At 65.1% G+C, this 25628-nt stretch overlaps 1 protein-coding gene across 1 annotated transcript in view; it reads right to left on the bottom strand.

The window, feature by feature from the left end:
* Positions 1-12: 12 nt before the first annotated feature.
* GIPC1 (GIPC PDZ domain containing family member 1) overlaps positions 13-25628 on the bottom strand; it is a 34978-nt gene continuing 9362 nt past the window's right edge. Inside the window, 6 exon segments of the mRNA XM_065048303.1 lie at positions 13-196; positions 14446-14527; positions 17267-17291; positions 17293-17356; positions 17359-17376; positions 21740-21920. Of these exon segments, the coding sequence (XP_064904375.1) occupies positions 45-196; positions 14446-14527; positions 17267-17291; positions 17293-17356; positions 17359-17376; positions 21740-21920 (522 nt within the window). The 3' untranslated portion in view covers positions 13-44.

The raw sequence follows: 25628 nt of genomic DNA, 5'->3' as shown, positions 1-25628 counted from the left end.
TTCCATGGGTTGTCCCGGGGGGTCCCGGGGTGGGGGTGGGGTCTCTACCCCCGCCCTGCGCGCGCGTCCCCGATGGCGCCCCAGACGTCGAACACGAACTCGTCCGGGAAGGCGAAGTCCCCGAGCTGCGAGTCCAGAGCCTGCGCCAGCGCGTCCGGGTCCCGCGCGTCCCCGCCCAGGGACACCATGGTGGCGGCTGCGGGGACACGGGGCGCTCAGGGGACATGGGGGGATGGGGGACATGGGGACACATGGGGGACATGGGGACACACGGGGGACACGGGGCGCTCAGGGGACATGGGGGGGATGGGGGACATGGGGACACACGGGGGACATGGGGGGATGGGGGACATGGGGACACACAGGGGACATGGGGACACACGGGGGACATGGGACATGGGGACACACAGGGGACATGGGGGGATGGGGGACACGGGGACACACGGGGACATGGGGACATTCAGGGGACATGGGGACACCCAGGGGACACGGGGGGATGGGGGACATGGGGACACACGGGGGACATGGGGACACACGGGACACTCAGGGGACATGGGGGGGATGGGGGACATGGGGACACACGGAGGACATGGGGGGATGGGGGACACAGGGACACACGGGTGTCATGGGGACACACGGGGGACATGAGGGGATGGGGGACATGGGGACACACGGGGGACATGGGACACACGGGGACACCCAGGAGACATGGGGGGGATGGGGGACATGGGGACACTCAGGGGTCATGGGACACATGGACACAAGGGGGACATGGGGACACACGGGGGACATGGGGACACACGGGGATATGGGGACACACGGGGGACATGGACATGGGGACATTCAGGGGACATGGGGACATTCAGGGGACATGGGACACACGGGGACACCCAGGGGACATGGGGGGATGTGGGACATAGGGACACTCAGGGGACATGGGGACACTCAGGGGACATGGGGGGATGGGGGACATGGGGGATGGGGGACATGGGACACTCAGGGGACATGGGACACTCAGGGGACATGGGGGGATGGGGGACATGGGGACACACAGGGGTCATGGGACATGGGGACACTCAGGGGACATGGGGACACACGGGGGACATGGGGACACACGGGGGACATGGGGGGATGGGGGACAAAGGGACACACAGGGGTCATGGGACATGGGGACACACGGGGGACATGGGACACACGGGGACACCCAGGGGATATGGGGGGGATGGGGGACATGGGGACACTCAGGGGACATGGGACACACGGGGAACATGGGGGGACAGGGGACATGGGGACACTCAGGGGATATGGGGGACACACAGGGGACATGGGACATGGGGACACTCAGGGGACATGGGGGGGATGGGGACATGGGGACACACAGGGGACATGGGGACACACGGGGGACATGGGGGGATGGGGGGACATGGGGGATGGGGGACATGGGGACACACGGGGGACATGGGGGGATGGGGGACATGGGACACACGGGGGACATGGGGGATGGGGGACATGGGGACACACGGGGGACATGGGGGGATGGGGGGACATGGGGGATGGGGGACATGGGGGACACACGGGGGACATGGGGGATGGGGGACATGGGGACACACGAGGGTCATGGGACATGGGGACACACGGGGGACATGGGGGGATGGGGGACATGGGGACACACGGAGGACATGGGGGGATGGGGGACACAGGGACACACGGGTGTCATGGGGACACACGGGGGACATGAGGGGATGGGGGACATGGGGACACACAGGGGACACCCAGGAGACATGGGGGGGATGGGGGACATGGGGACACTCAGGGGTCATGGGACACATGGGACACAAGGGGGACATGGGGACACACGGGGGACATGGGGACACACGGGGGATATGGGGACACACGGGGGATATGGGGGGATGGGGGACATGGGGACACACGGGGGACATGGGACACTCAGGGGACATGGGGGGATGGGGACATGGGGGATGGGGACATGGGGACACACGGGGGACATGGGACACTCAGGGGACATGGGGGGGATGGGGGACATGGGGACACACGGGGGACATGGACACACAGGGATATGGGGGGATGGGGGACATGGGGGGGATGGGGGACATGGGGGGATGGGGGACATGGGGACACACGGGGGACATGGGGGGGATGGGGGACATGGGACACTCGGGGGATATGGGGGGATGGGGGACATGGGACACACGGGGGACATGGGACATGGGGACACTCAGGGGACATGGGGGGATGGGGGACATGGGGACACTCAGGGGACATGGGGGGATGGGGGACATGGGGACACACGGGGGTCATGGGGGGATGGGGGACATGGGGGGATGGGGGTCATGGGGGTATGGGGGACATGGGGACACACGGGGGACATGGGGACACACAGGGGACATGGGGGGATGGGGGACATGGGGACACACGGGGACATGGGGACACACAGGGGACATGGGGGATGGGGGGACATGGGACACACAGGGGACATGGGGACACACAGGGGACATGGGGGATGGGGGACATGGGGACACACGGGGGTCATGGGACATGGGGACACTCAGGGGACATGGGGGGATGGGGGACATGGGGACACACAGGGGACATGGGGACACACGGGGGACATGGGGGGATGGGGGACATGGGGACACACGGGGGACATGGGGACACTCAGGGGACATGGGGACACACGGGGACACTCAGGGGACATGGGGACATTCAGGGGACATGGGGACACCCAGGGGACATGGGGGGATGGGGGACATGGGGACACACGGAGGACATGGGGGGATGGGGGACACAGGGACACACGGGGGTCATGGGGACACATGGGGGACATGAGGGGATGGGGGACATGGGGACACACAGGGGACATGGGGACATTCAGGGGACATGGGACACACGGGGACACCCAGGGGACATGGGGGGGATGGGGGACATGGGACACTCAGGGGACATGGACACACAGTGGACATGGGGACACTCAGGGGACATGGGGAACATGGGGGATGGGGGACATGGGGACACACAGGGGACATGGGGACACACGGGGGACATGGGGACACACGGGGGACATGGGGGATGGGGGACATGGGGGGATGGGGGACATGGGGACACACGGGGGACATGGGGACACACGGGGGACATGGGGGGGATGGGGGACATGGGGACACACGGGGGTCATGGGACATGGGGACACTCAGGGGACATGGGGGGATGGGGGACATGGGGACACACAGGGGACATGGGGGGGATGGGGGTCATGGGACACTTGGGGGACATGGGGGGATGGGGGACATGGGGACACATGGGGGACATGGGGACACACGGGGGACATGGACACACGGGGGACATGGGGACACACGGGGGATATGGGGGGATGGGGGACATGGGGACACACGGGGGACATGGACATGGGGACACCCAGGGGACATGGGGGGATGGGGGACATGGGGACACACGGGGGACATGGGGACACACAGGGGACATGGGGGGATGGGGGACACAGGGACACACGGGGGACATGGGGGACACCCAGGGGACATGGGCCATAGGGACACATGGGGGGACACGGGAACACTCAGGGGACATGGGGACACTCGGGGGACATAGGGGTGATGGGGGACATGGGGACACTCAGGGGACATGGGACACAGGGACACACGGGGGACATGGGGACATGGGGACACCCCGTCTCACCCAGCTCGCTGTCCCGGATCCCAGCGCTGTCCCCATTGTCCCCAATGGTGTCCCCATTGCTGTCCCCATGTCCCCATCTCACCCAGCTCGCTGTCCCGGATCCCAGCACTGTCCCCATTGTCCCCAATGGTGTCCCCATTGGTGTCCCCATGTCCCCATCTCACCCAGCTCGCTGTCCCGGATCCCAGCGCTGTCCCCATTGTCCCCAATGGTGTCCCCACTGGTGTCCCCATGTCCCCATCTCACCCAGCTCGCTGTCCCGGATCCCAGCGCTGTCCCCATTGTCCCCAATGGTGTCCCCATTGCTGTCCCCATGTCCCATCTCACCCAGCTCGCTGTCCCGGATCCCAGCACTGTCCCCATTGTCCCCCAATGGTGTCCCCATTGCTGTCCCCATTGGTGTCCCCATGTCCCCAGCTCGCTGTCCCGGATCCCAGCGCTGTCCCCATTGTCCCCAATGGTGTCCCCATTGGTGTCCCCATGTCCCCATCTCACCCAGCTCGCTGTCCCGGATCCCAGCACTGTCCCCATTGTCCCCAATGGTGTCCCCATTGCTGTCCCCATTGGTGTCCCCATGTCCCCAGCTCGCTGTCCCGGATCCCAGCGCTGTCCCCATTGTCCCCAATGGTGTCCCCATTGCTGTCCCCATGTCCCCATCTCACCCAGCTCGCTGTCCCGGATCCCAGCGCTGTCCCCATTGTCCCCAATGGTGTCCCCATTGCTGTCCCCATGTCCCCATCTCACCCAGCTCGCTGTCCCGGATCCCAGCGCTGTCCCCATTGTCCCCAATGGTGTCCCCATTGCTGTCCCCATGTCCCCATCTCACCCAGCTCGCTGTCCCGGATCCCAGCGCTGTCCCCATTGTCCCCAATGGTGTCCCCATTGCTGTCCCCATGTCCCCATCTCGCTGTCCCGGATCCCAGCGCTGTCCCCATTGTCCCCAATGGTGTCCCCAATGGTGTCCCCATTGCTGTCCCCATGTCCCCATCTCACCCAGCTCGCTGTCCCGGATCCCAGCGCTGTCCCCATTGTCCCCAATTGGTGTCCCCATTGGTGTCCCCATTGGTGTCCCCATCTCACCCAGCTCGCTGTCCCGGATCCCAGCACTGTCCCCATTGTCCCCAATGGTGTCCCCATTGTGTCCCCATTGGTGTCCCCATCTCACCCAGCTCGCTGTCCCGGATCCCCAGGGTGTCCCCATTGTCCCCAATGGTGTCCCCATTGGTGTCCCCACCCCATCTCACCCAGCTCGCTGTCCCGGATCCCAGCGCTGTCCCCATTGTCCCCAATGGTGTCCCCATTGCTGTCCCCATGTCCCCATCTCACCCAGCTCGCTGTCCCGGATCCCCAGGGTGTCCCCATTGTCCCCAATGGTGTCCCCATTGCTGTCCCCATGTCCCCATCTCACCCAGCTCGCTGTCCCGGATCCCCAGGGTGTCCCCATTGTCCCCAATGGTGTCCCCATTGCTGTCCCCATGTCCCCATCTCACCCAGCTCGCTGTCCCGGATCCCAGCGCTGTCCCCATTGTCCCCAATGGTGTCCCCATTGCTGTCCCCATGTCCCCATCTCACCCAGCTCGCTGTCCCGGATCCCAGCACTGTCCCCATTGTCCCCAATGGTGTCCCCATTGCTGTCCCCATGTCCCCATCTCACCCAGCTCGCTGTCCCGGATCCCAGCGCTGTCCCCATTGTCCCCAATGGTGTCCCCATTGCTGTCCCCATGTCCCCATCTCACCCAGCTCGCTGTCCCGGATCCCCAGGGTGTCCCCATTGTCCCCAATGGTGTCCCCATTGCTGTCCCCATGTCCCCATCTCACCCAGCTCGCTGTCCCGGATCCCAGCACTGTCCCCATTGTCCCCAATGGTGTCCCCATTGGTGTCCCCATGTCCCCATCTCACCCAGCTCGCTGTCCCGGATCCCAGCGCTGTCCCCATTGTCCCCAATGGTGTCCCCATTGCTGTCCCCATGTCCCCATCTCACCCAGCTCGCTGTCCCGGATCCCCAGGGTGTCCCCATTGTCCCCAATGGTGTCCCCATTGGTGTCCCCATGTCCCCATCTCACCCAGCTCGCTGTCCCGGATCCCAGCACTGTCCCCATTGTCCCCAATGGTGTCCCCAATGGTGTCCCCATTGGTGTCCCCATGTCCCCATCTCACCCAGCTCGCTGTCCCGGATCCCAGCGCTGTCCCCATTGTCCCCAATGGTGTCCCCATTGCTGTCCCCATGTCCCCATCTCACCCAGCTCGCTGTCCCGGATCCCAGCGCTGTCCCCATTGTCCCCAATGGTGTCCCCATTGCTGTCCCCATGTCCCCATCTCACCCAGCTCGCTGTCCCGGATCCCAGCGCTGTCCCCATTGTCCCCAATGGTGTCCCCATTGCTGTCCCCATGTCCCCATCTCACCCAGCTCGCTGTCCCGGATCCCAGCGCTGTCCCCATTGTCCCCAATGGTGTCCCCATTGCTGTCCCCATGTCCCCATCTCGCTGTCCCGGATCCCAGCGCTGTCCCCATTGTCCCCAATGGTGTCCCCAATGGTGTCCCCATTGCTGTCCCCATGTCCCCATCTCACCCAGCTCGCTGTCCCGGATCCCAGCGCTGTCCCCATTGTCCCCAATGGTGTCCCCATTGGTGTCCCCATTGGTGTCCCCATCTCACCCAGCTCGCTGTCCCGGATCCCAGCACTGTCCCCATTGTCCCCAATGGTGTCCCCATTGGTGTCCCCATTGGTGTCCCCATCTCACCCAGCTCGCTGTCCCGGATCCCCAGGGTGTCCCCATTGTCCCCAATGGTGTCCCCATTGGTGTCCCCATTGGTGTCCCCATCTCACCCAGCTCGCTGTCCCGGATCCCAGCGCTGTCCCCATTGTCCCCAATGGTGTCCCCATTGCTGTCCCCATGTCCCCATCTCACCCAGCTCGCTGTCCCGGATCCCCAGGGTGTCCCCATTGTCCCCAATGGTGTCCCCATTGCTGTCCCCATGTCCCCATCTCACCCAGCTCGCTGTCCCGGATCCCCAGGGTGTCCCCATTGTCCCCAATGGTGTCCCCATTGCTGTCCCCATGTCCCCATCTCACCCAGCTCGCTGTCCCGGATCCCAGCGCTGTCCCCATTGTCCCCAATGGTGTCCCCATTGCTGTCCCCATGTCCCCATCTCACCCAGCTCGCTGTCCCGGATCCCAGCGCTGTCCCCATTGTCCCCAATGGTGTCCCCATTGCTGTCCCCATGTCCCCATCTCACCCAGCTCGCTGTCCCGGATCCCAGCACTGTCCCCATTGTCCCCAATGGTGTCCCCATTGCTGTCCCCATGTCCCCATCTCACCCAGCTCGCTGTCCCGGATCCCAGCGCTGTCCCCATTGTCCCCAATGGTGTCCCCATTGCTGTCCCCATGTCCCCATCTCACCCAGCTCGCTGTCCCGGATCCCCAGGGTGTCCCCATTGTCCCCAATGGTGTCCCCATTGCTGTCCCCATGTCCCCATCTCACCCAGCTCGCTGTCCCGGATCCCAGCACTGTCCCCATTGTCCCCAATGGTGTCCCCATTGGTGTCCCCATGTCCCCATCTCACCCAGCTCGCTGTCCCGGATCCCAGCGCTGTCCCCATTGTCCCCAATGGTGTCCCCATTGCTGTCCCCATGTCCCCATCTCACCCAGCTCGCTGTCCCGGATCCCAGCGCTGTCCCCATTGTCCCCAATGGTGTCCCCATTGCTGTCCCCATGTCCCCATCTCGCTGTCCCGGATCCCAGCGCTGTCCCCATTGTCCCCAATGGTGTCCCCATTGGTGTCCCCATGTCCCCATCTCACCCAGCTCGCTGTCCCGGATCCCAGCGCTGTCCCCATTGTCCCCAATGGTGTCCCCATTGCTGTCCCCATGTCCCCATCTCACCCAGCTCGCTGTCCCGGATCCCAGCACTGTCCCCATTGTCCCCAATGGTGTCCCCATTGCTGTCCCCATGTCCCCATCTCACCCAGCTCGCTGTCCCGGATCCCAGCACTGTCCCCATTGTCCCCAATGGTGTCCCCATTGCTGTCCCCATGTCCCCATCTCACCCAGCTCGCTGTCCCGGATCCCAGCGCTGTCCCCATTGTCCCCAATGGTGTCCCCATTGGTGTCCCCATGTCCCCATCTCACCCAGCTCGCTGTCCCGGATCCCAGCGCTGTCCCCATTGTCCCCAATGGTGTCCCCATTGCTGTCCCCATGTCCCCATCTCACCCAGCTCGCTGTCCCGGATCCCAGCGCTGTCCCCATTGTCCCCAATGGTGTCCCCATTGGTGTCCCCATGTCCCCATCTCACCCAGCTCGCTGTCCCGGATCCCCAGGGTGTCCCCATTGTCCCCAATGGTGTCCCCATTGCTGTCCCCATGTCCCCATCTCACCCAGCTCGCTGTCCCGGATCCCAACACTGTCCCCATTGTCCCCAATGGTGTCCCCATTGCTGTCCCCATGTCCCCATCTCACCCAGCTCGCTGTCCCGGATCCCAGCGCTGTCCCCATTGTCCCCAATGGTGTCCCCATTGGTGTCCCCATGTCCCCATCTCACCCAGCTCGCTGTCCCGGATCCCAGCGCTGTCCCCATTGTCCCCAATGGTGTCCCCATTGCTGTCCCCATGTCCCCATCTCACCCAGCTCGCTGTCCCGGATCCCAGCGCTGTCCCCATTGTCCCCAATGGTGTCCCCATTGGTGTCCCCATGTCCCCATCTCACCCAGCTCGCTGTCCCGGATCCCAGCGCTGTCCCCATTGTCCCCAATGGTGTCCCCATTGCTGTCCCCATGTCCCCATCTCACCCAGCTCGCTGTCCCGGATCCCAGCGCTGTCCCCATTGTCCCCAATGGTGTCCCCATTGGTGTCCCCATGTCCCCATCTCACCCAGCTCGCTGTCCCGGATCCCCAGCACTGTCCCCATTGTCCCCAATGGTGTCCCCATTGGTGTCCCCATGTCCCCATCTCACCCAGCTCGCTGTCCCGGATCCCCAGGGTGTCCCCATTGTCCCCAATGGTGTCCCCATTGCTGTCCCCATGTCCCCATCTCACCCAGCTCGCTGTCCCGGATCCCAGCACTGTCCCCATTGTCCCCAATGGTGTCCCCATTGGTGTCCCCATTGGTGTCCCCATCTCACCCAGCTCGCTGTCCCGGATCCCAGCACTGTCCCCATTGTCCCCAATGGTGTCCCCATTGGTGTCCCCATTGGTGTCCCCATCTCACCCAGCTCGCTGTCCCGGATCCCAGCGCTGTCCCCATTGTCCCCAATGGTGTCCCCATTGCTGTCCCCATGTCCCCATCTCACCCAGCTCGCTGTCCCGGATCCCAGCACTGTCCCCATTGTCCCCAATGGTGTCCCCATTGCTGTCCCCATGTCCCCATCTCACCCAGCTCGCTGTCCCGGATCCCAGCGCTGTCCCCATTGTCCCCAATGGTGTCCCCATTGCTGTCCCCATGTCCCCATCTCACCCAGCTCGCTGTCCCGGATCCCAGCGCTGTCCCCATTGTCCCCAATGGTGTCCCCATTGCTGTCCCCATGTCCCCATCTCACCCAGCTCGCTGTCCCGGATCCCCAGGGTGTCCCCATTGTCCCCAATGGTGTCCCCATTGCTGTCCCCATGTCCCCATCTCACCCAGCTCGCTGTCCCGGATCCCAGCGCTGTCCCCATTGTCCCCAATGGTGTCCCCATTGGTGTCCCCATGTCCCCATCTCACCCAGCTCGCTGTCCCGGATCCCAGCGCTGTCCCCATTGTCCCCAATGGTGTCCCCATTGGTGTCCCCATGTCCCCATCTCACCCAGCTCGCTGTCCCGGATCCCAGCGCTGTCCCCATTGTCCCCAATGGTGTCCCCATTGGTGTCCCCATGTCCCCATCTCACCCAGCTCGCTGTCCCGGATCCCAGCGCTGTCCCCATTGTCCCCAATGGTGTCCCCATTGCTGTCCCCATGTCCCCATCTCACCCAGCTCGCTGTCCCGGATCCCAGCACTGTCCCCATTGTCCCCAATGGTGTCCCCATTGCTGTCCCCATGTCCCCATCTCACCCAGCTCGCTGTCCCGGATCCCCAGGGTGTCCCCATTGTCCCCAATGGTGTCCCCATTGCTGTCCCCATGTCCCCATCTCACCCAGCTCGCTCTCCCGGATCCCAGCGCTGTCCCCATTGTCCCCAATGGTGTCCCCATTGCTGTCCCCATGTCCCCATCTCACCCAGCTCACTGTCCCGGATCCCAGCGCTGTCCCCATTGTCCCCAATGGTGTCCCCATTGGTGTCCCCATGTCCCCATCTCACCCAGCTCACTGACCCGGATCCCAGCACTGTCCCCATTGTCCCCAATGGTGTCCCCATTGGTGTCCCCATTGGTGTCCCCATGTCCCCATCTCACCCAGCTCGCTGTCCCGGATCCCAGCACTGTCCCCATTGTCCCCAATGGTGTCCCCATTGCTGTCCCCATGTCCCCATCTCACCCAGCTCGCTGTCCCGGATCCCAGCGCTGTCCCCATTGTCCCCAATGGTGTCCCCATTGGTGTCCCCATGTCCCCATCTCACCCAGCTCGCTGTCCCGGATCCCAGCGCTGTCCCCATTGTCCCCAATGGTGTCCCCATTGGTGTCCCCATGTCCCCATCTCACCCAGCTCGCTGTCCCGGATCCCAGCGCTGTCCCCATTGTCCCCAATGGTGTCCCCATTGCTGTCCCCATGTCCCCATCTCACCCAGCTCGCTGTCCCGGATCCCAGCGCTGTCCCCATTGTCCCCAATGGTGTCCCCATTGGTGTCCCCATGTCCCCATCTCACCCAGCTCGCTGTCCCGGATCCCAGCGCTGTCCCCATTGTCCCCAATGGTGTCCCCATTGCTGTCCCCATGTCCCCATCTCACCCAGCTCGCTGTCCCGGATCCCAGCGCTGTCCCCATTGTCCCCAATGGTGTCCCCATTGGTGTCCCCATGTCCCCATCTCGCTGTCCCGGATCCCAGCGCTGTCCCCATTGTCCCCAATGGTGTCCCCATTGGTGTCCCCATGTCCCCATCTCACCCAGCTCGCTGTCCCGGATCCCCAGGGTGTCCCCATTGTCCCCAATGGTGTCCCCATTGCTGTCCCCATGTCCCCATCTCACCCAGCTCGCTGTCCCGGATCCCAGCGCTGTCCCCATTGTCCCCAATGGTGTCCCCATTGGTGTCCCCATGTCCCCATCTCACCCAGCTCGCTGTCCCGGATCCCCAGGGTGTCCCCATTGTCCCCAATGGTGTCCCCATTGGTGTCCCCATGTCCCCATCTCACCCAGCTCGCTGTCCCGGATCCCAGCGCTGTCCCCATTGTCCCCAATGGTGTCCCCATTGCTGTCCCCATGTCCCCATCTCACCCAGCTCGCTGTCCCGGATCCCAGCGCTGTCCCCATTGTCCCCAATGGTGTCCCCATTGCTGTCCCCATGTCCCCATCTCACCCAGCTCGCTGTCCCGGATCCCAGCACTGTCCCCATTGTCCCCAATGGTGTCCCCATTGCTGTCCCCATGTCCCCATCTCACCCAGCTCGCTGTCCCGGATCCCAGCGCTGTCCCCATTGTCCCCATTGGTGTCCCCATTGGTGTCCCCATGTCCCCATCTCACCCAGCTCGCTGTCCCGGATCCCCAGGGTGTCCCCATTGTCCCCAATGGTGTCCCCATTGCTGTCCCCATGTCCCCATCTCACCCAGCTCGCTGTCCCGGATCCCAGCGCTGTCCCCATTGTCCCCAATGGTGTCCCCATTGCTGTCCCCATGTCCCCATCTCACCCAGCTCGCTGTCCCGGATCCCAGCACTGTCCCCATTGTCCCCAATGGTGTCCCCATTGCTGTCCCCATGTCCCCATCTCACCCAGCTCGCTGTCCCGGATCCCAGCGCTGTCCCCATTGTCCCCAATGGTGTCCCCATTGCTGTCCCCATGTCCCCATCTCACCCAGCTCGCTGTCCCGGATCCCAGCACTGTCCCCATTGTCCCCAATGGTGTCCCCATTGCTGTCCCCATGTCCCCATCTCACCCAGCTCGCTGTCCCGGATCCCAGCGCTGTCCCCATTGTCCCCATTGGTGTCCCCATTGGTGTCCCCATGTCCCCATCTCACCCAGCTCGCTGTCCCGGATCCCCAGGGTGTCCCCATTGTCCCCAATGGTGTCCCCATTGCTGTCCCCATTGGTGTCCCCATCTCACCCAGCTCGCTGTCCCGGATCCCAGCGCTGTCCCCATTGTCCCCAATGGTGTCCCCATTGGTGTCCCCATGTCCCCATCTCACCCAGCTCGCTGTCCCAGATCCCAGCGCTGTCCCCATTGTCCCCAATGGTGTCCCCATTGGTGTCCCCATGTCCCCATCTCACCCAGCTCGCTGTCCCAGATCCCAGCGCTGTCCCCATTGTCCCCAATGGTGTCCCCATTGCTGTCCCCATGTCCCCATCTCACCCAGCTCGCTGTCCCGGATCCCAGCGCTGTCCCCATTGTCCCCAATGGTGTCCCCATTGCTGTCCCCATGTCCCCATCTCACCCAGCTCGCTGTCCCGGATCCCAGCGCTGTCCCCATTGTCCCCAATGGTGTCCCCATTGCTGTCCCCATGTCCCCATCTCACCCAGCTCGCTGTCCCGGATCCCAGCGCTGTCCCCATTGTCCCCAATGGTGTCCCCATTGGTGTCCCCATTGGTGTCCCCATCTCACCCAGCTCGCTGTCCCGGATCCCCAGGGTGTCCCCATTGTCCCCAATGGTGTCCCCATTGGTGTCCCCATTGGTGTCCCCATCTCACCCAGCTCGCTGTCCCGGATCCCAGCGCTGTCCCCATTGTCCCCAATGGTGTCCCCATTGCTGTCCCCATGTCCCCATCTCACCCAGCTCGCTGTCCCGGATCCCAGCGCTGTCCCCATTGTCCCCAATGGTGTCCCCATTGCTGTCCCCATGTCCCCATCTCACCCAGCTCACTGTCCCGGATCCCCAGGGTGTCCCCATTGTCCCCAATGGTGTCCCCATTGGTGTCCCCATGTCCCCATCTCACCCAGCTCGCTGTCCCGGATCCCCAGGGTGTCCCCATTGTCCCCAATGGTGTCCCCATTGCTGTCCCCATGTCCCCATCTCACCCAGCTCGCTGTCCCGGATCCCAGCGCTGTCCCCATTGTCCCCAATGGTGTCCCCATTGCTGTCCCCATGTCCCCATCTCACCCAGCTCGCTGTCCCGGATCCCAGCGCTGTCCCCATTGTCCCCAATGGTGTCCCCATTGCTGTCCCCATGTCCCCATCTCACCCAGCTCGCTGTCCCGGATCCCAGCACTGTCCCCATTGTCCCCAATGGTGTCCCCATTGGTGTCCCCATGTCCCCACCTCACCCAGCTCGCTGTCCCGGATCCCAGCACTGTCCCCATTGTCCCCAATGGTGTCCCCATTGCTGTCCCCATGTCCCCATCTCACCCAGCTCGCTGTCCCGGATCCCAGCGCTGTCCCCATTGTCCCCAATGGTGTCCCCAATGGTGTCCCCATTGGTGTCCCCATGTCCCCATCTCACCCAGCTCGCTGTCCCGGATCCCAGCGCTGTCCCCATTGTCCCCAATGGTGTCCCCATTGGTGTCCCCATGTCCCCATCTCACCCAGCTCGCTGTCCCGGATCCCAGCACTGTCCCCATTGTCCCCAATGGTGTCCCCATTGGTGTCCCCACTGGTGTCCCCATGTCCCCATCTCACCCAGCTCGCTGTCCCGGATCCCAGCGCTGTCCCCATTGTCCCCAATGGTGTCCCCATTGGTGTCCCCATGTCCCCATCTCACCCAGCTCGCTGTCCCGGATCCCCAGGGTGTCCCCATTGTCCCCAATGGTGTCCCCATTGGTGTCCCCACTGGTGTCCCCATGTCCCCATCTCACCCAGCTCACTGTCCCGGATCCCAGCGCTGTCCCCATTGTCCCCAATGGTGTCCCCATTGCTGTCCCCATGTCCCCATCTCACCCATCTCGCTGTCCCGGATCCCAGCGCTGTCCCCATTGTCCCCAATGGTGTCCCCAATGGTGTCCCCATGTCCCCATCTCACCCATCTCGCTGTCCCGGATCCCAGCACTGTCCCCATTGTCCCCAATGGTGTCCCCATTGCTGTCCCCATGTCCCCATCTCACCCAGCTCGCTGTCCCGGATCCCCAGGGTGTCCCCATTGTCCCCAGTGGTGTCCCCATTGGTGTCCCCATGTCCCCATCTCACCCAGCTCGCTGTCCCGGATCCCAGCGCTGTCCCCATTGTCCCCAATGGTGTCCCCATTGGTGTCCCCATGTCCCCATCTCACCCAGCTCGCTGTCGCGGATCCCAGCACTGTCCCCATTGTCCCCAATGGTGTCCCCAATGGTGTCCCCATGTCCCCATCTCACCCAGCTCGCTGTCCCGGATCCCAGCGCTGTCCCCATTGTCCCCAATGGTGTCCCCATTGGTGTCCCCATGTCCCCATCTCACCCAGCTTGCTGTCCCGGATCCCAGCGCTGTCCCCATTGTCCCCAATGGTGTCCCCATTGGTGTCCCCATGTCCCCATCTCACCCAGCTCGCTGTCCCGGATCCCAGCACTGTCCCCATTGTCCCCATTGGTGTCCCCATGTCCCCATCTCACCCAGCTCGCTGTCCCGGATCCCAGCGCTGTCCCCATTGTCCCCAATGGTGTCCCCATTGCTGTCCCCATGTCCCCATCTCACCCAGCTCGCTGTCCCGGATCCCAGCGCTGTCCCCATTGTCCCCAATGGTGTCCCCATTGCTGTCCCCATGTCCCCATCTCACCCAGCTCGCTGTCCCGGATCCCCATGTAACTCTCCAGCAGATCGTCCACTTTGGCCACCGCTCGCTCCTCGAACGCCGAGGGCTGGGGACGATTTGGGGGGACGGGGGTCACGGGGGACAGGATGGGGGTCCACGTGTCCCCCCATGTCCCACCCAGTCCCCCTTGTCCCCATGTCTCCATGTACCCCCCTGTTCCCCATGTCCCCCCATCCCCCTATGTCCCCCATGTCCCCCCATGTCCCCCCATCCCCCATGTCCCCCAATCCCCTGTGCCCCCCATGTTCCCCCATGTCCCTGTGTCCCCCCCAACCCCCCCATGTCCCCCATGTCCCCCCCAATCCCCCATGTCCCCAGTGTCCCCATGTCCCCCCAAGCCCCCTGTGACCCCATGTCCCCATGTCCCCCCAACCTGTGTCCCCCATGTCCCCCCAATCCCCCATGTTCCCCCAATCCCCCTGTGTCCCCCCCAATCCCCCCATGTCCCCCATGTCCCTGTGTCTCCCCCATCCCCCTGTCCCCATGTCCCCCTATGTCCCCATGTCCCCCCACCCCTCTGTGTCCCCCCATGTTCCCCTATGTCCCTGTGTCCCCCCCATCCCCCTGTGTCCCCTATGTCCCCCCCAACCTGCATGTCCCATGTCCCCCCAATCCTCCTGTGTCCCCCATGTCCCCCCAATGCCCTCATGTCCCCATGTGACCCCATGTCCCCCCATCCCCGTGTCCCCCATGTCCCCCATGTCCCCCCAATCCCCCATGTCCCCATGTCCCCCCAACCCCCCTGTGTCCCCCATGTCCCCATGTCCCCCCATCCCGTGTCCCCCATGTCCCCCCGATCCCCCATGTTCCTCCAATCCCCCATGTCCCCAGTGTCCCCATGTCCCCCCAATCCCCTGTGCCCCCCATGTTCCCCCATGTCCCTGTGTCCCCCCCAATCCCCCCATGTCCCTGTGTCTCCCCCATCCCCCTGTCCCCATGTCCCCCCATGTCCCCATGTCCCCCCACCCCTCTGTGTCCCCCCATGTCCCCCTATGTCCCCATGTCCCCCCACCCCTCTGTGTCCCCCTATGTCCCCATGTCCCCCCCACCCCTCTGTGTCCCCCCATGTTCCCCTATGTCCCTGTGTCCCCCCATCCCCCCTGTGTCCCCTATGTCCCCCCCCAACCTGCATGTCCCATGTCCCCTCAATCCCCTGTGTCCCCCATGTCCCCCATGTCCCCCCAATCCCCTCATGTCCCCATGTGACCCCATGTCCCCCCATCCCCGTGTCCCCCATGTCCCCATGTCCCCCCAAGCCACCCTGTGTCCCCATGTCCCCCCAATCCCCATGTCCCCATGTCCCCCCAACCCGTGTCCCCCATATCCCCCCGATCCCCCATGTTCCCCCCAATCCCCCGTGTCCCCCATGTCCCCCCATGTCCCCCAATCCCCTGTGCCCCCCATGTTCCCCCATGTCCCTGTGTCCCCCCCAATCCCCCCATGTCCCTGTGTCTCCCCCATCCCCCTGTCCCCATGTCCCCCCATGTCCCCATGTCCCCCCACCCCTCTGTGTCCCCCCATGTCCCCCCCATCCCCCATGTTCCCCTATGTCCTTGTGTCCCCCCCACCCCCCTGTGTCCCCTATGTCCCCCCCATCCCCCATGTCCCCCAATCCCCATGTTCCCCATGTCCCCCAATCCCCTGTGTCCCCATGTTCCCCAATCCCCCTGTGTCCCCCATGTCCCCATGTCCCCCATCCTGTGTCCCCCATGTCCCCCCCAAGCCCCCTGTGTCCCATGTCCCCCAACCCCCCCATGTCCCCATGTCCCCCATGTCCCCCCCAATCCCCCGTGTCCCCAGTGTCCCCATGTCCCCCCAAGCCCCCTGTGTCCCCATGTCCCCCCAATCCCCCTGTGTCCCCCATGTCCCCATGTCCCCCCAACCCGTGTCCCCCCATGTCCCCCGATCCCCCATGTTCCCCCAATCCCCCCATGTCCCCCCATGTCCCTGTGTCCCCCCCAATCCCCCCATGTCCCCCCATGTCCCTGTGTCTCCCCCATCCCCCTGTGTCCCCATGTCCCCCCATGTCCCCATGTCCCCCCACCCCTCTGTGTCCCCCCATGTCCCCCCCATCCCCCATGTTGCCCTATGTCCTTGTGTCCCCCCCATCCCCCATGTCCCCCCAATCCCCTCATGTCCCCATGTGACCCCATGTCCCCCCCATCCCCGTTTCCCCTGTGTCCCCCATGTCCCCCAATCCCCCGTGTCCCTCATGTCCCCCCAACCCCCCTGTGTCCCTCATGTCCCCATGTCCCCCCATCCCGTGTCCCCCATGTCCCCCCAATCCCCCATGTCCCCCCAATCCCCCTGTGTCCCCCATGTCCCCCTATGTCCCCCAATCCCCTGTGTCCCCCATGTCCCCCAATCCCCCATGTCCCCATGTCCCCATGTCCCCCCATCCCGTGTCCCCCATGTCCCCCCAACCCCCCTGTGCCCCCATGTCCCCATGTCCCCCTGTGCCCCCCATGTCCCCCCCAATCCCCCTGTGTCCCCATGTCCCCCAATCCCCCTGTGTCCCCCATTTCCCATGTCCCCTCAATCCGCCCATGTCCCCCATGTCCCCCCAATCCCCCTGTGTCCCCATGTCCCCAATCGTCCTGTGTCCCCAATGTCCCCATGTCCCCCCAACCCCCCTGTGTCCCCCATGTCCCCATATCCCCCCATCCCGTGTCCCACATGTCCCCATGTCCCCCATCCCCATGTCCCCCATGTCCCCCAATCCCCCTGTGTTCCCCATGTCCCCCATGTCCCCCCATGTCCCATGTCCCATGTCCCATGTCCCCACCTGCTCCTCCAGGGTGGGGGTCCCCGGAGTGCAGCCGCAGGGTCCCCCGGCCGCTCCCCACCTGGGGGGGGCCCCCCCCGCGCCCCCCCCATCCCGCGGCGCGATCATGTCTGCGGGAACAAAGGGGGGGGGGGATTATTGGGGCGTCCCCCCCCCCAGCACCCAAAACGGGGGAGGGAAGAGGTTCGGGGGGGTCCACATTGGTATTGGGGTCCCCCTGTGTTCCCCCCCCCCCCGCCCAGGTTTTGGGGTCCCCCCAAGCATGAATGGTCCCACTCAGCCCCCACAAAGGGGTTTGGGGTCCCCTCTGCCTCCCCCCGCCCCAGAACTATGGGTCCCCATCACCCCCACTCCCGCCCCGCCCCAGGTTTTGGGGTCCCCGCCCCATTTTGGGGGGTCACAGCAGCACCGGACGCCTGGGTCCTCCCAGCAGCTGGGTCCCAGTGCTCCCAGGGGCCTCCCAGTGGTACCAGTTCCCCCCGTTGGGCTCCCAGTCCCCCCAGTGCTCCCAGTTTCCCCTGTTGGTCTCCCAGTGCTCCCAGTCCCCAGTCCCCCAGTCCCCCCAGTGCTCCCAGTTCCCCCCACTGGTCTCCCAGTCCCCCCAGTCCCCCAGTGCTCCCAGTTGCCCCCGTTGGTCTCCCAGGGCTCCCAGTCCCCAAGTCCCCCCAGTCCCCCCAGTGCTCCCAGTCCCCCCAGTTCCCCCGTTGGTCTCCCAGTGCTCCAGTCCCCCAGTTCCCCCAGTTCTCCCAGTGCTCCAGTCCCCCCAGTGCTCCCAGTTCCCCCTGTTGGTCTCCCAGTGCTCCAGTTCCCCAATGCTCCCAGTTCTCCCAGTCCCCCCCGTCGGTCCCCCAGTGCTCCCAGTCCCCCCAGTGCTCCCAGTCCCCCCAGTTCCCCCCGTTGGTCTCCCAGTGCTCCCAGTCCCAAGTCCCCCCAGTCCCCCCAGTCCCCCCAGTGCTCCAGTTCTCCCAGTCCCCCAGTGCTCCCAGTTCCCCCAATGCTCCCAGTTCTCCCAGTCCCCCCAGTGCTCCCAGTCCCCCCAGTCCCCCAGTCCCCCAGTTCCCCCAGTGCTCCCAGTCCCCCAGTTCCCCCGTTGGTCTCCCAGGGCTCGCAGTCCCCAAGTCCCCCCAGTCCCCCAGTGCTCCCAGTCCCCGTGTTGGTCTCCCAGTCCTCCAGTTCCCCCAATGCTCCCAGTCCCCCAGTTCCCCCCGTTGGTCTCCCAGGGCTCCCAGTCCCCAAGTCCCCCCCAGTCCCCCCAGTGCTCCCAGTTCCCCCCGTTGGTCTCCCAGTGCTCCCAGTTCCCCCAGTGCTCCCAGTCCCCCCAGTGCTCCAGTCCCCCCGTTGGTCTCCAGTCCCCCCAGTGCTCCCAGTCCCCCCAGTTCCCCCTGTTGGTCTCCCAGTGCTCCCAGTCCCCAAGTCCCCCCAGTTCCCCCAGTCCCCCCAGTGCTCCCAGTGCTCCCAGTCCCCCCATTGGTCTCCCAGTGCTCCCAGTTTCCCCAATGGCTCCAGTTCTCCCAGTCCCCCCCGTCGGTCCCCCAGTCCCCAGTCCCCTCATTGCTCCCCGTCCCCCAGTTCCCCCCGTTGGTCTCCCAGTGCTCCCAGTTCCCAGTGCTCCCAGTCCCCCAGTGCTCCAGTCCCCCCAGTTCCCCCAGTGCTCCAGTCCCCCTGTTGGTCTCCCAGTCCCCCAGTGCTCCAGTCCCCCCAGTTCCCCCTGTTGGTCTCCCAGTGCTCCCAGTCCCCAAGTCCCCCCAGTTCCCCAGTCCCCCCAGTGCTCCCAGTGCTCCCAGTCCCCCCATTGGTCTCCCAGTGCTCCCAGTCCCCCCAGTGCTCCAGTCCCCCCAGTCCCCCAGTCCCCTCATTGCTCCCAGTCCCCCCAGTGCTCCCACTGCTCCAGTCCCCCAGTCACCCCAGTCCCTCCAGTCCCCGCATTGGTCTCCCAGTGCTCCCAGTCCCCCCGTGGTCCCAGTCCCATGGTCTCCCGGCAGTCCCCCCAGTGTCCAGTCCCCAGTCCCTCCAGTCCCAGTGCTCCCAGTCCCCCCAGTCCCCTCATTGCTCCCAGTCCCCCCAGTCCCGCCCAGTCCCCTCATTCCAGTCCCCAGTCCCCCCAGTGCCTCCCAGTCCCCCAGTCCCCTCATTGCTCCAGTCCCCCAGTGCTCCCCCAGTCCCCAAGTCCCCAGTCCCCCAGTCCCCGTGCTCCAGTGCTCCCAGTCCCCCCCGTGGTCCCAGTCCCCCCAGTCCCCCATGGTCCCAGTCCCCCGTTGTCCAGTCCCCAGTCCCCCAGTCCCTCATTGCTCCCAGTCCCCCAGTGCTCCCAGTCCCAGTCCCCCAGTCCCCCAGTCCCAGTCCCGAGTCCCCCAGTGGCTCCCAGTCCCCCCCTGTCCCAGTCCCCCCAGTCCCCCCATTGCCCCACCCCAGTCCCCCAGTCCCCAGTCCCCCAGTCCCCCCCGTCCCCCTCAGTCCCCAGTCCCCCCTCATGTCCCCAGTCCCCCAGTCCAGTCCCCCAGTCCCCCCAGTCCCCCAGTCCCCTCATTGCTCCCAGTCCCCCCAGTGCTCCCAGTCCCCCCAGTCCCCCAGTCCCCTCATTGCTCCCAGTCCCCCAGTCCCCCCAGTCCCCAGTCCCCCAGTCCCCTCATTGCTCCCAGTCCCAGCCCCAGTGCTCCCAGTCCCCAAGTCCCCCATTCCCCCAGTCCCCCATGTCCCCAGTCCCCCAGTCCCCAGTCCCCCAGTGCTCCCAGTCCCCCAGTCCCCCCAGTCCCCTCATTGTCTCCCAGTCCCCCATGGTCCCAGCCCCGTCCAGTCCCCCCAGTCCCCCAGTCCCCTCATTGCTCCCAGTCCCCCCAGTGCTCCCTTCCCCAGTCCCCACAGTCCCCTCCCAGTCCCCCCATTGCTCCAGTCTCCCAGTCCCAGTCCCCAGTCCCAGTCCCCCCAGTCCCCCCCAGTCCCCCCCCCCAGTCCCCCCCCCAGTCCCCCATCCCCCAGTGCTCCCAGTCCCCCAGCTCCCAGTCCCCAGTCCCCCAGTCCCCAGTCCCCAGTCCCCCATGGTCTCCCCAGTCCCCCCTGTGGTCCCCAGTCCCCCAGTCACCCCAGTCCCCCCATTGGTCTCCCAGTGCTCCCAGTCCCCCCAGTGCTCCCAGTCCCCCCATTGGTCTCCCAGTGCTCCCAGTCCCCCCAGTCCCCCAGTCCCCTCATTGCTCCCAGTCCCCCCAGTGCTCCCAGTGCTCCCAGTCCCCCAGTCACCCCAGTCCCTCCAGTCCCCCCATTGGTCTCCCAGTGCTCCCAGTCCCCCCCGTGGTCCCAGTCCCCCCAGTCCCCCAGTCCCCTCATTGCTCCCTGTCCCCCCAGTGCTCCCAGTCCCCAAGTCCCCCCAGTCCCCCCCGTGGTCCCAGTCCCCCCAGTCCCCCAGTCCCCTCATTGCTCCCTGTCCCCCCAGTGCTCCCAGTCCCCCCATTGGTCTCCCAGTGCTCCCAGTGCTCCCAGTCCCCCAGTCCCCTCATTGCTCCCAGTCCCCCCAGTGCTCCCAGTGCTCCCAGTCCCCAAGTCCCCCCAGTCCCCCAGTCCCCTCATTGCTCCCAGTCCCCCAGTTCCCCCAGTGCTCCCAGTTCCCCCCGTTGGTCTCCCAGGGCTCCCAGTCCCCAAGACCCCCCAGTCCCCCCAGTGCTCCCAGTCCCCCAGTTGCCCCTGTTGGTCTCCCAGTGCTCCCAGTTCCCCCAGTGCTCCCAGTCCCCCCATTGATCTCCCAGTGCTCCCAGTCCCCCCAGTGCTCCCAGTCCCCCCATTGGTCTCCCAGTGCTCCCAGTCCCCCCAGTCCCCCAGTCCCCTCATTGCTCCCAGTCCCCCCAGTGCTCCCAGTGCTCCCAGTCCCCCAGTCACCCCAGTCCCTCCAGTCCCCGCATTGGTCTCCCAGTGCTCCCAGTCCCCCCCGTGGTCCCAGTCCCCCCAGTCCCCTCATTGCTCCCATTCCCCCCAGTGCTCCCAGTCCCCAAGTCCCCCCAGTCCCCTCATTGCTCCCAGTCCCCCCAGTGCTCCCAGTCCCCAAGTCCCCCCAGTCCCCTCATTGCTCCCAGTCCCCCCAGTGCTCCCAGTCCCCAAGTCCCCCCAGTCCCCCAGTTCCCCCCGTTGGTCTCCCAGTCCCCCCCGTGGTCTCAGTCCCCCCAGTGCTCCCAGTCCCCCCATTGGTCTCCCAGTCCCCCAGTGCTCCCAGTCCCCCCATTGGTCTCCCAGTGCTCCCAGTCCCCCCAGTGCTCCCAGTCCCCCCATTGGTCTCCTAGTGCTCCCAGTCCCCCCCGTGGTCCCAGTCCCCTCAGTCCCCCAGTCCCCTCATTGCTCCCAGTCCCCCCAGTCCCCCCATTGGTCTCCCAGTCCCCCCAGTGCTCCCAGTCCCCAAGTCCCCCCAGTCCCCCCATTGGTCTCCCAGTCCCCCCAGTGCTCCCAGTCCCCCCGCTGGTCTCCGGGCGCCCCATCCGCTGCCCTGCGCACCGAAGGCGCGGCGCGGCTCGGTGAGGCGCAGGGCGAAGCTCCGGCCCCGCGGCAGCTCCTTGAGCATGCGGGCCACCTCGAAGTGGCGCGCGCCCACCAGGCTGCGCCCGTCGATGGCCTCGATCATGTCCCCCACGGCGATGCGCGGGATGCGCGCCACCACGCTGCCCTCGCGGATGCGCTGGGGACAACCACGGGGTCACCACGGGGTCCCCATGACAACCGGGGTGTCCCCTGGTGTCCCCAGGGGACATTCCATGGTGACAGGGGAACCTTCCGAGATGTCCCCCATGTCCCTACACAACAGACCAGGACGTGCCCTGATGTCCCCATGGCCCCCCATGACAACCCAGGGTGGCCCCTGGTGTCCCCATGTCCCCCCAGCACCACTGGGGTGTCCCCTGGTGTCCCCATGTCCATGGTGACAGGGGAACCTTCCGAGATGCCCCCATGTCCCTACACAACAGACCAGGACGTGCCCTGATGTCCCCATGGCCCCCATGACAACCCAGGGTGGCCCCTGGTGTCCCCATGTCCATGGTGACAAGGGAACCTTCCGAGATGCCCCCATGTCCCTACACAACAGACCAGGACGTGCCCTGATGTCCCCATGTCTCCCCATGACAACCGGGGTGTCCCCATGTCCCCCCATGACAAGCAGGGTGGCCCCATGTCCCCATGATAACCGGGGTGTCCCCATGTCCCCCCATGACAACCGGGGTGTCCCCATGTCCCCCCATGACAAGCGGGGTCACCCATCAGCGGGATGCGGCCACCACGCTGCCCTCGCGGATGCGCTGGGGACAACCACGGGGTCACCACGGGGTCCCCATGACAACTGGGGTGTCCCCTGGTGTCCCCAGGGGACATTCCATGGTGACAGGGGAACCTTCCGAGATGCCCCCATGTCCCTACACAACAGACCAGGACGTGCCCTGATGTCCCCATGGCCCCCCATGACAACCCAGGGTGGCCCCTGGTGTCCCCATGGCCCCTCAGCACAACTGGGGTGGCCCCATGTCCCCCCATGACAACCGGGGTGTCCCCTGGTGTCCCCATGTCCATGGTGACAGGGGAACCTTCCGAGATGCCCCCATGTCCCTACACAACAGACCAGGATGTGCCCTGATGTCCCCATGGCCCCCCATGACGATCCAGGGTGGTCCCTGGTGTCCCCATGTCCCCATGACAACCGGGGTGTCCCCATGTCCCCCCATGACAAGCAGGGTGGCCCCATGTCCCCATGATAACCGGGGTGTCTCCATGTCCCCATGACAGCTGGGGTGTCCCCATGTCCCCCCATGATAACCGGGGTGTCCCCATGTCCCCCCATGACAAGCGGGGTCACCCATCAGCGGGATGCGGTCACCACGCTGCCCTCGCGGATGCGCTGGGGACAACCACGGGGTCACCACGGGGTCCCCATGACAACCGGGGTGTCCCCTGGTGTCCCCAGGGGACATTCCATGGTGACAGGGGAACCTTCCAAGATGCCCCCATGTCCCTACACAACAGACCAGGATGTGCCCTGATGTCCCCATGGCCCCCCATGACAACCCAGGGTGGCCCCTGGTGTCCCCATGGCCCCTCAGCACAACCAGGGTGTCCCCATGTCCCCCCATGACAACTGGGGTGTCCCCATGTCCCCCCATGACAAGCAGGGTGTCCCCATGTCCCCCCATGACAACCGGGGTGGCCCCACGTCCCCCCATGATAATCCGGGGTGTCCCCATGTCCTCATGACAACCGGGGTGTCCCCATATCCCCCCATGACAACCAGGGTCTCCCCATGTGTCCCCATGACAACTGGGGTGGCCCCATGTCCCCCCATGACAACCGGGGTGGCCCAACGTCCCCCCATGATAATCCGGGGTGTCCCCATGTCCCCATGACAACCGGGGTGGCCCCATGTCCCCCCATGACAACCAGGGTCTCCCCATGTCCCCCCAGCACCACTGGGGTGTCCCCTGGTGTCCCCATGTCCATGGTGACAAGGGAACCTTCCGAGATGCCCCCATGTCCCTACACAACAGACCAGGACGTGCCCTGATGTCCCCATGGCCCCCATGACAACCCAGGGTGTCCCCTGGTGTCCCCATGTCCATGGTGACAAGGGAACCTTCCGAGATGCCCCCATGTCCCTACACAACAGACCAGGACGTGCCCTGAGGTCCCCATGGCCCCCCATGACAACCGGGGTGTCCCCATGTCCCCATGACAGCTGGGGTGTCCCCATGTCCCCCCCATGACAAGCGGGGTGGCCCAACGTCCCCCCATGATAATCCGGGGTGTCCCCATGTCCCCCCATGACAAGCGGGGTCACCCATCAGCGGGATGCGGCCACCACGCTGCCCTCGCGGATGCGCTGGGGACAACCACGGGGTCACCACGGGGTCCCCATGACAACCGGGGTGTCCCCTGGTGTCCCCAGGGGACATTCCATGGTGACAGGGGAACCTTCCAAGATGCCCCCATGTCCCTACACAACAGACCAGGATGTGCCCTGATGTCCCCATGGCCCCCCATGACAACCCAGGGTGGCCCCTGGTGTCCCCATGTCCCCTCAGCACAACCGGGGTGGCCCCATGTCCCCCCATGACAACCAGGGTCTCCCCATGTCCCCCCAGCACCACTGGGGTGTCCCCTGGTGTCCCCATGTCCATGGTGACAGGGGAACCTTCCGAGATGCCCCCATGTCCCTACACAACAGACCAGGATGTGCCCTGATGTCCCCATGGCCCCCCATGACAACCCAGGGTGGTCCCTGGTGTCCCCATGTCCCCATGACAACCGGGGTGTCCCCATGTCCCCCCATGACAAGCGGGGTCACCCATCAGCAGGATGCGGTCACCACGCTGCCCTCGCGGATGCGCTGGGGACAACAGGGTCACCATGGGAACCCCTGGGGTCCCCATGGCTCCCCAACATCTGCAATGTCCCCATCCCCACATTGACTTCACCATCTACGATGCCCCCACATCCCCCTATTGACCAGTGACACCCCTTGGTCTCCTCCATCCCCATCCCCACATTGACTTGACCAACATCTACAACGTCCCCATGTCCCCCAAGTCACCAGGGACACCCCTTGGTGTCCCCCATCCCCATGTTGACTTGTCCACCATCTACAATGTCCCCATGTCCCCCTGTTGACCAGTGACACCCCTTGGTCTCCTCCATCCCCATCCCCACGTTGACTTGACCAACATCTGCAATGTCCCCATCCCCACATTGACTTCTCCACCATCTACGATGTCCCCATGTCCCCCTATTGACCAGTGACACCCCTTGGTGTCCTCCATCCCCACCCCCACATTGACTTGACCAACATCTGTGATGTCCCCATGTCCCCCTATTGACCAAGGACATCCCTTGGTGTCCTCCATCCCCATCCCCACATTGACTTGACCAACATCTGTGATGTCCCCATGTCCCCCCAACAACCAGTGACATCCCTCAGTGTCCTCCATCCCCACATTGACTTGTCCACCATCTACGATGTCCCCATGTCCCCCTATTGACCAGTGACATGCCTTGGTCTCCTCCATCCCCATCCCCACGTTGACTTGACCAACATCTGCAATGTCCCCATCCCCACAATGACTTATCCACCATCTATGATGTCCCCATGTCCCCCTATTGACCAGTGACACCCCTCGGTGTCCTCCATCCCCATCCCACATTGACTTGACCAACATCAACAACGTCCCCATGTCCCCCTATTGACCAGGGACACCCCTTGGTCTCCTCCATCCCCATGTTGACTTGTCCACCATCTACGATGTCCCCATGTCCCCCTGTTGACCAGTGACACCCCTCCGTCTCCTCCACCCCCATCCCCACATTGACTTGGCCAACATCTGTGATGTCCCCATGTCCCCCTGTTGAC

The sequence above is a fragment of the Columba livia genome, unplaced genomic scaffold, assembly GCF_036013475.1.
Source record: "Columba livia isolate bColLiv1 breed racing homer unplaced genomic scaffold, bColLiv1.pat.W.v2 Scaffold_469, whole genome shotgun sequence".
NCBI lineage: Eukaryota > Metazoa > Chordata > Aves > Columbiformes > Columbidae > Columba > Columba livia.
This window is presented reverse-complemented; position numbering and strand designations above follow the sequence as displayed.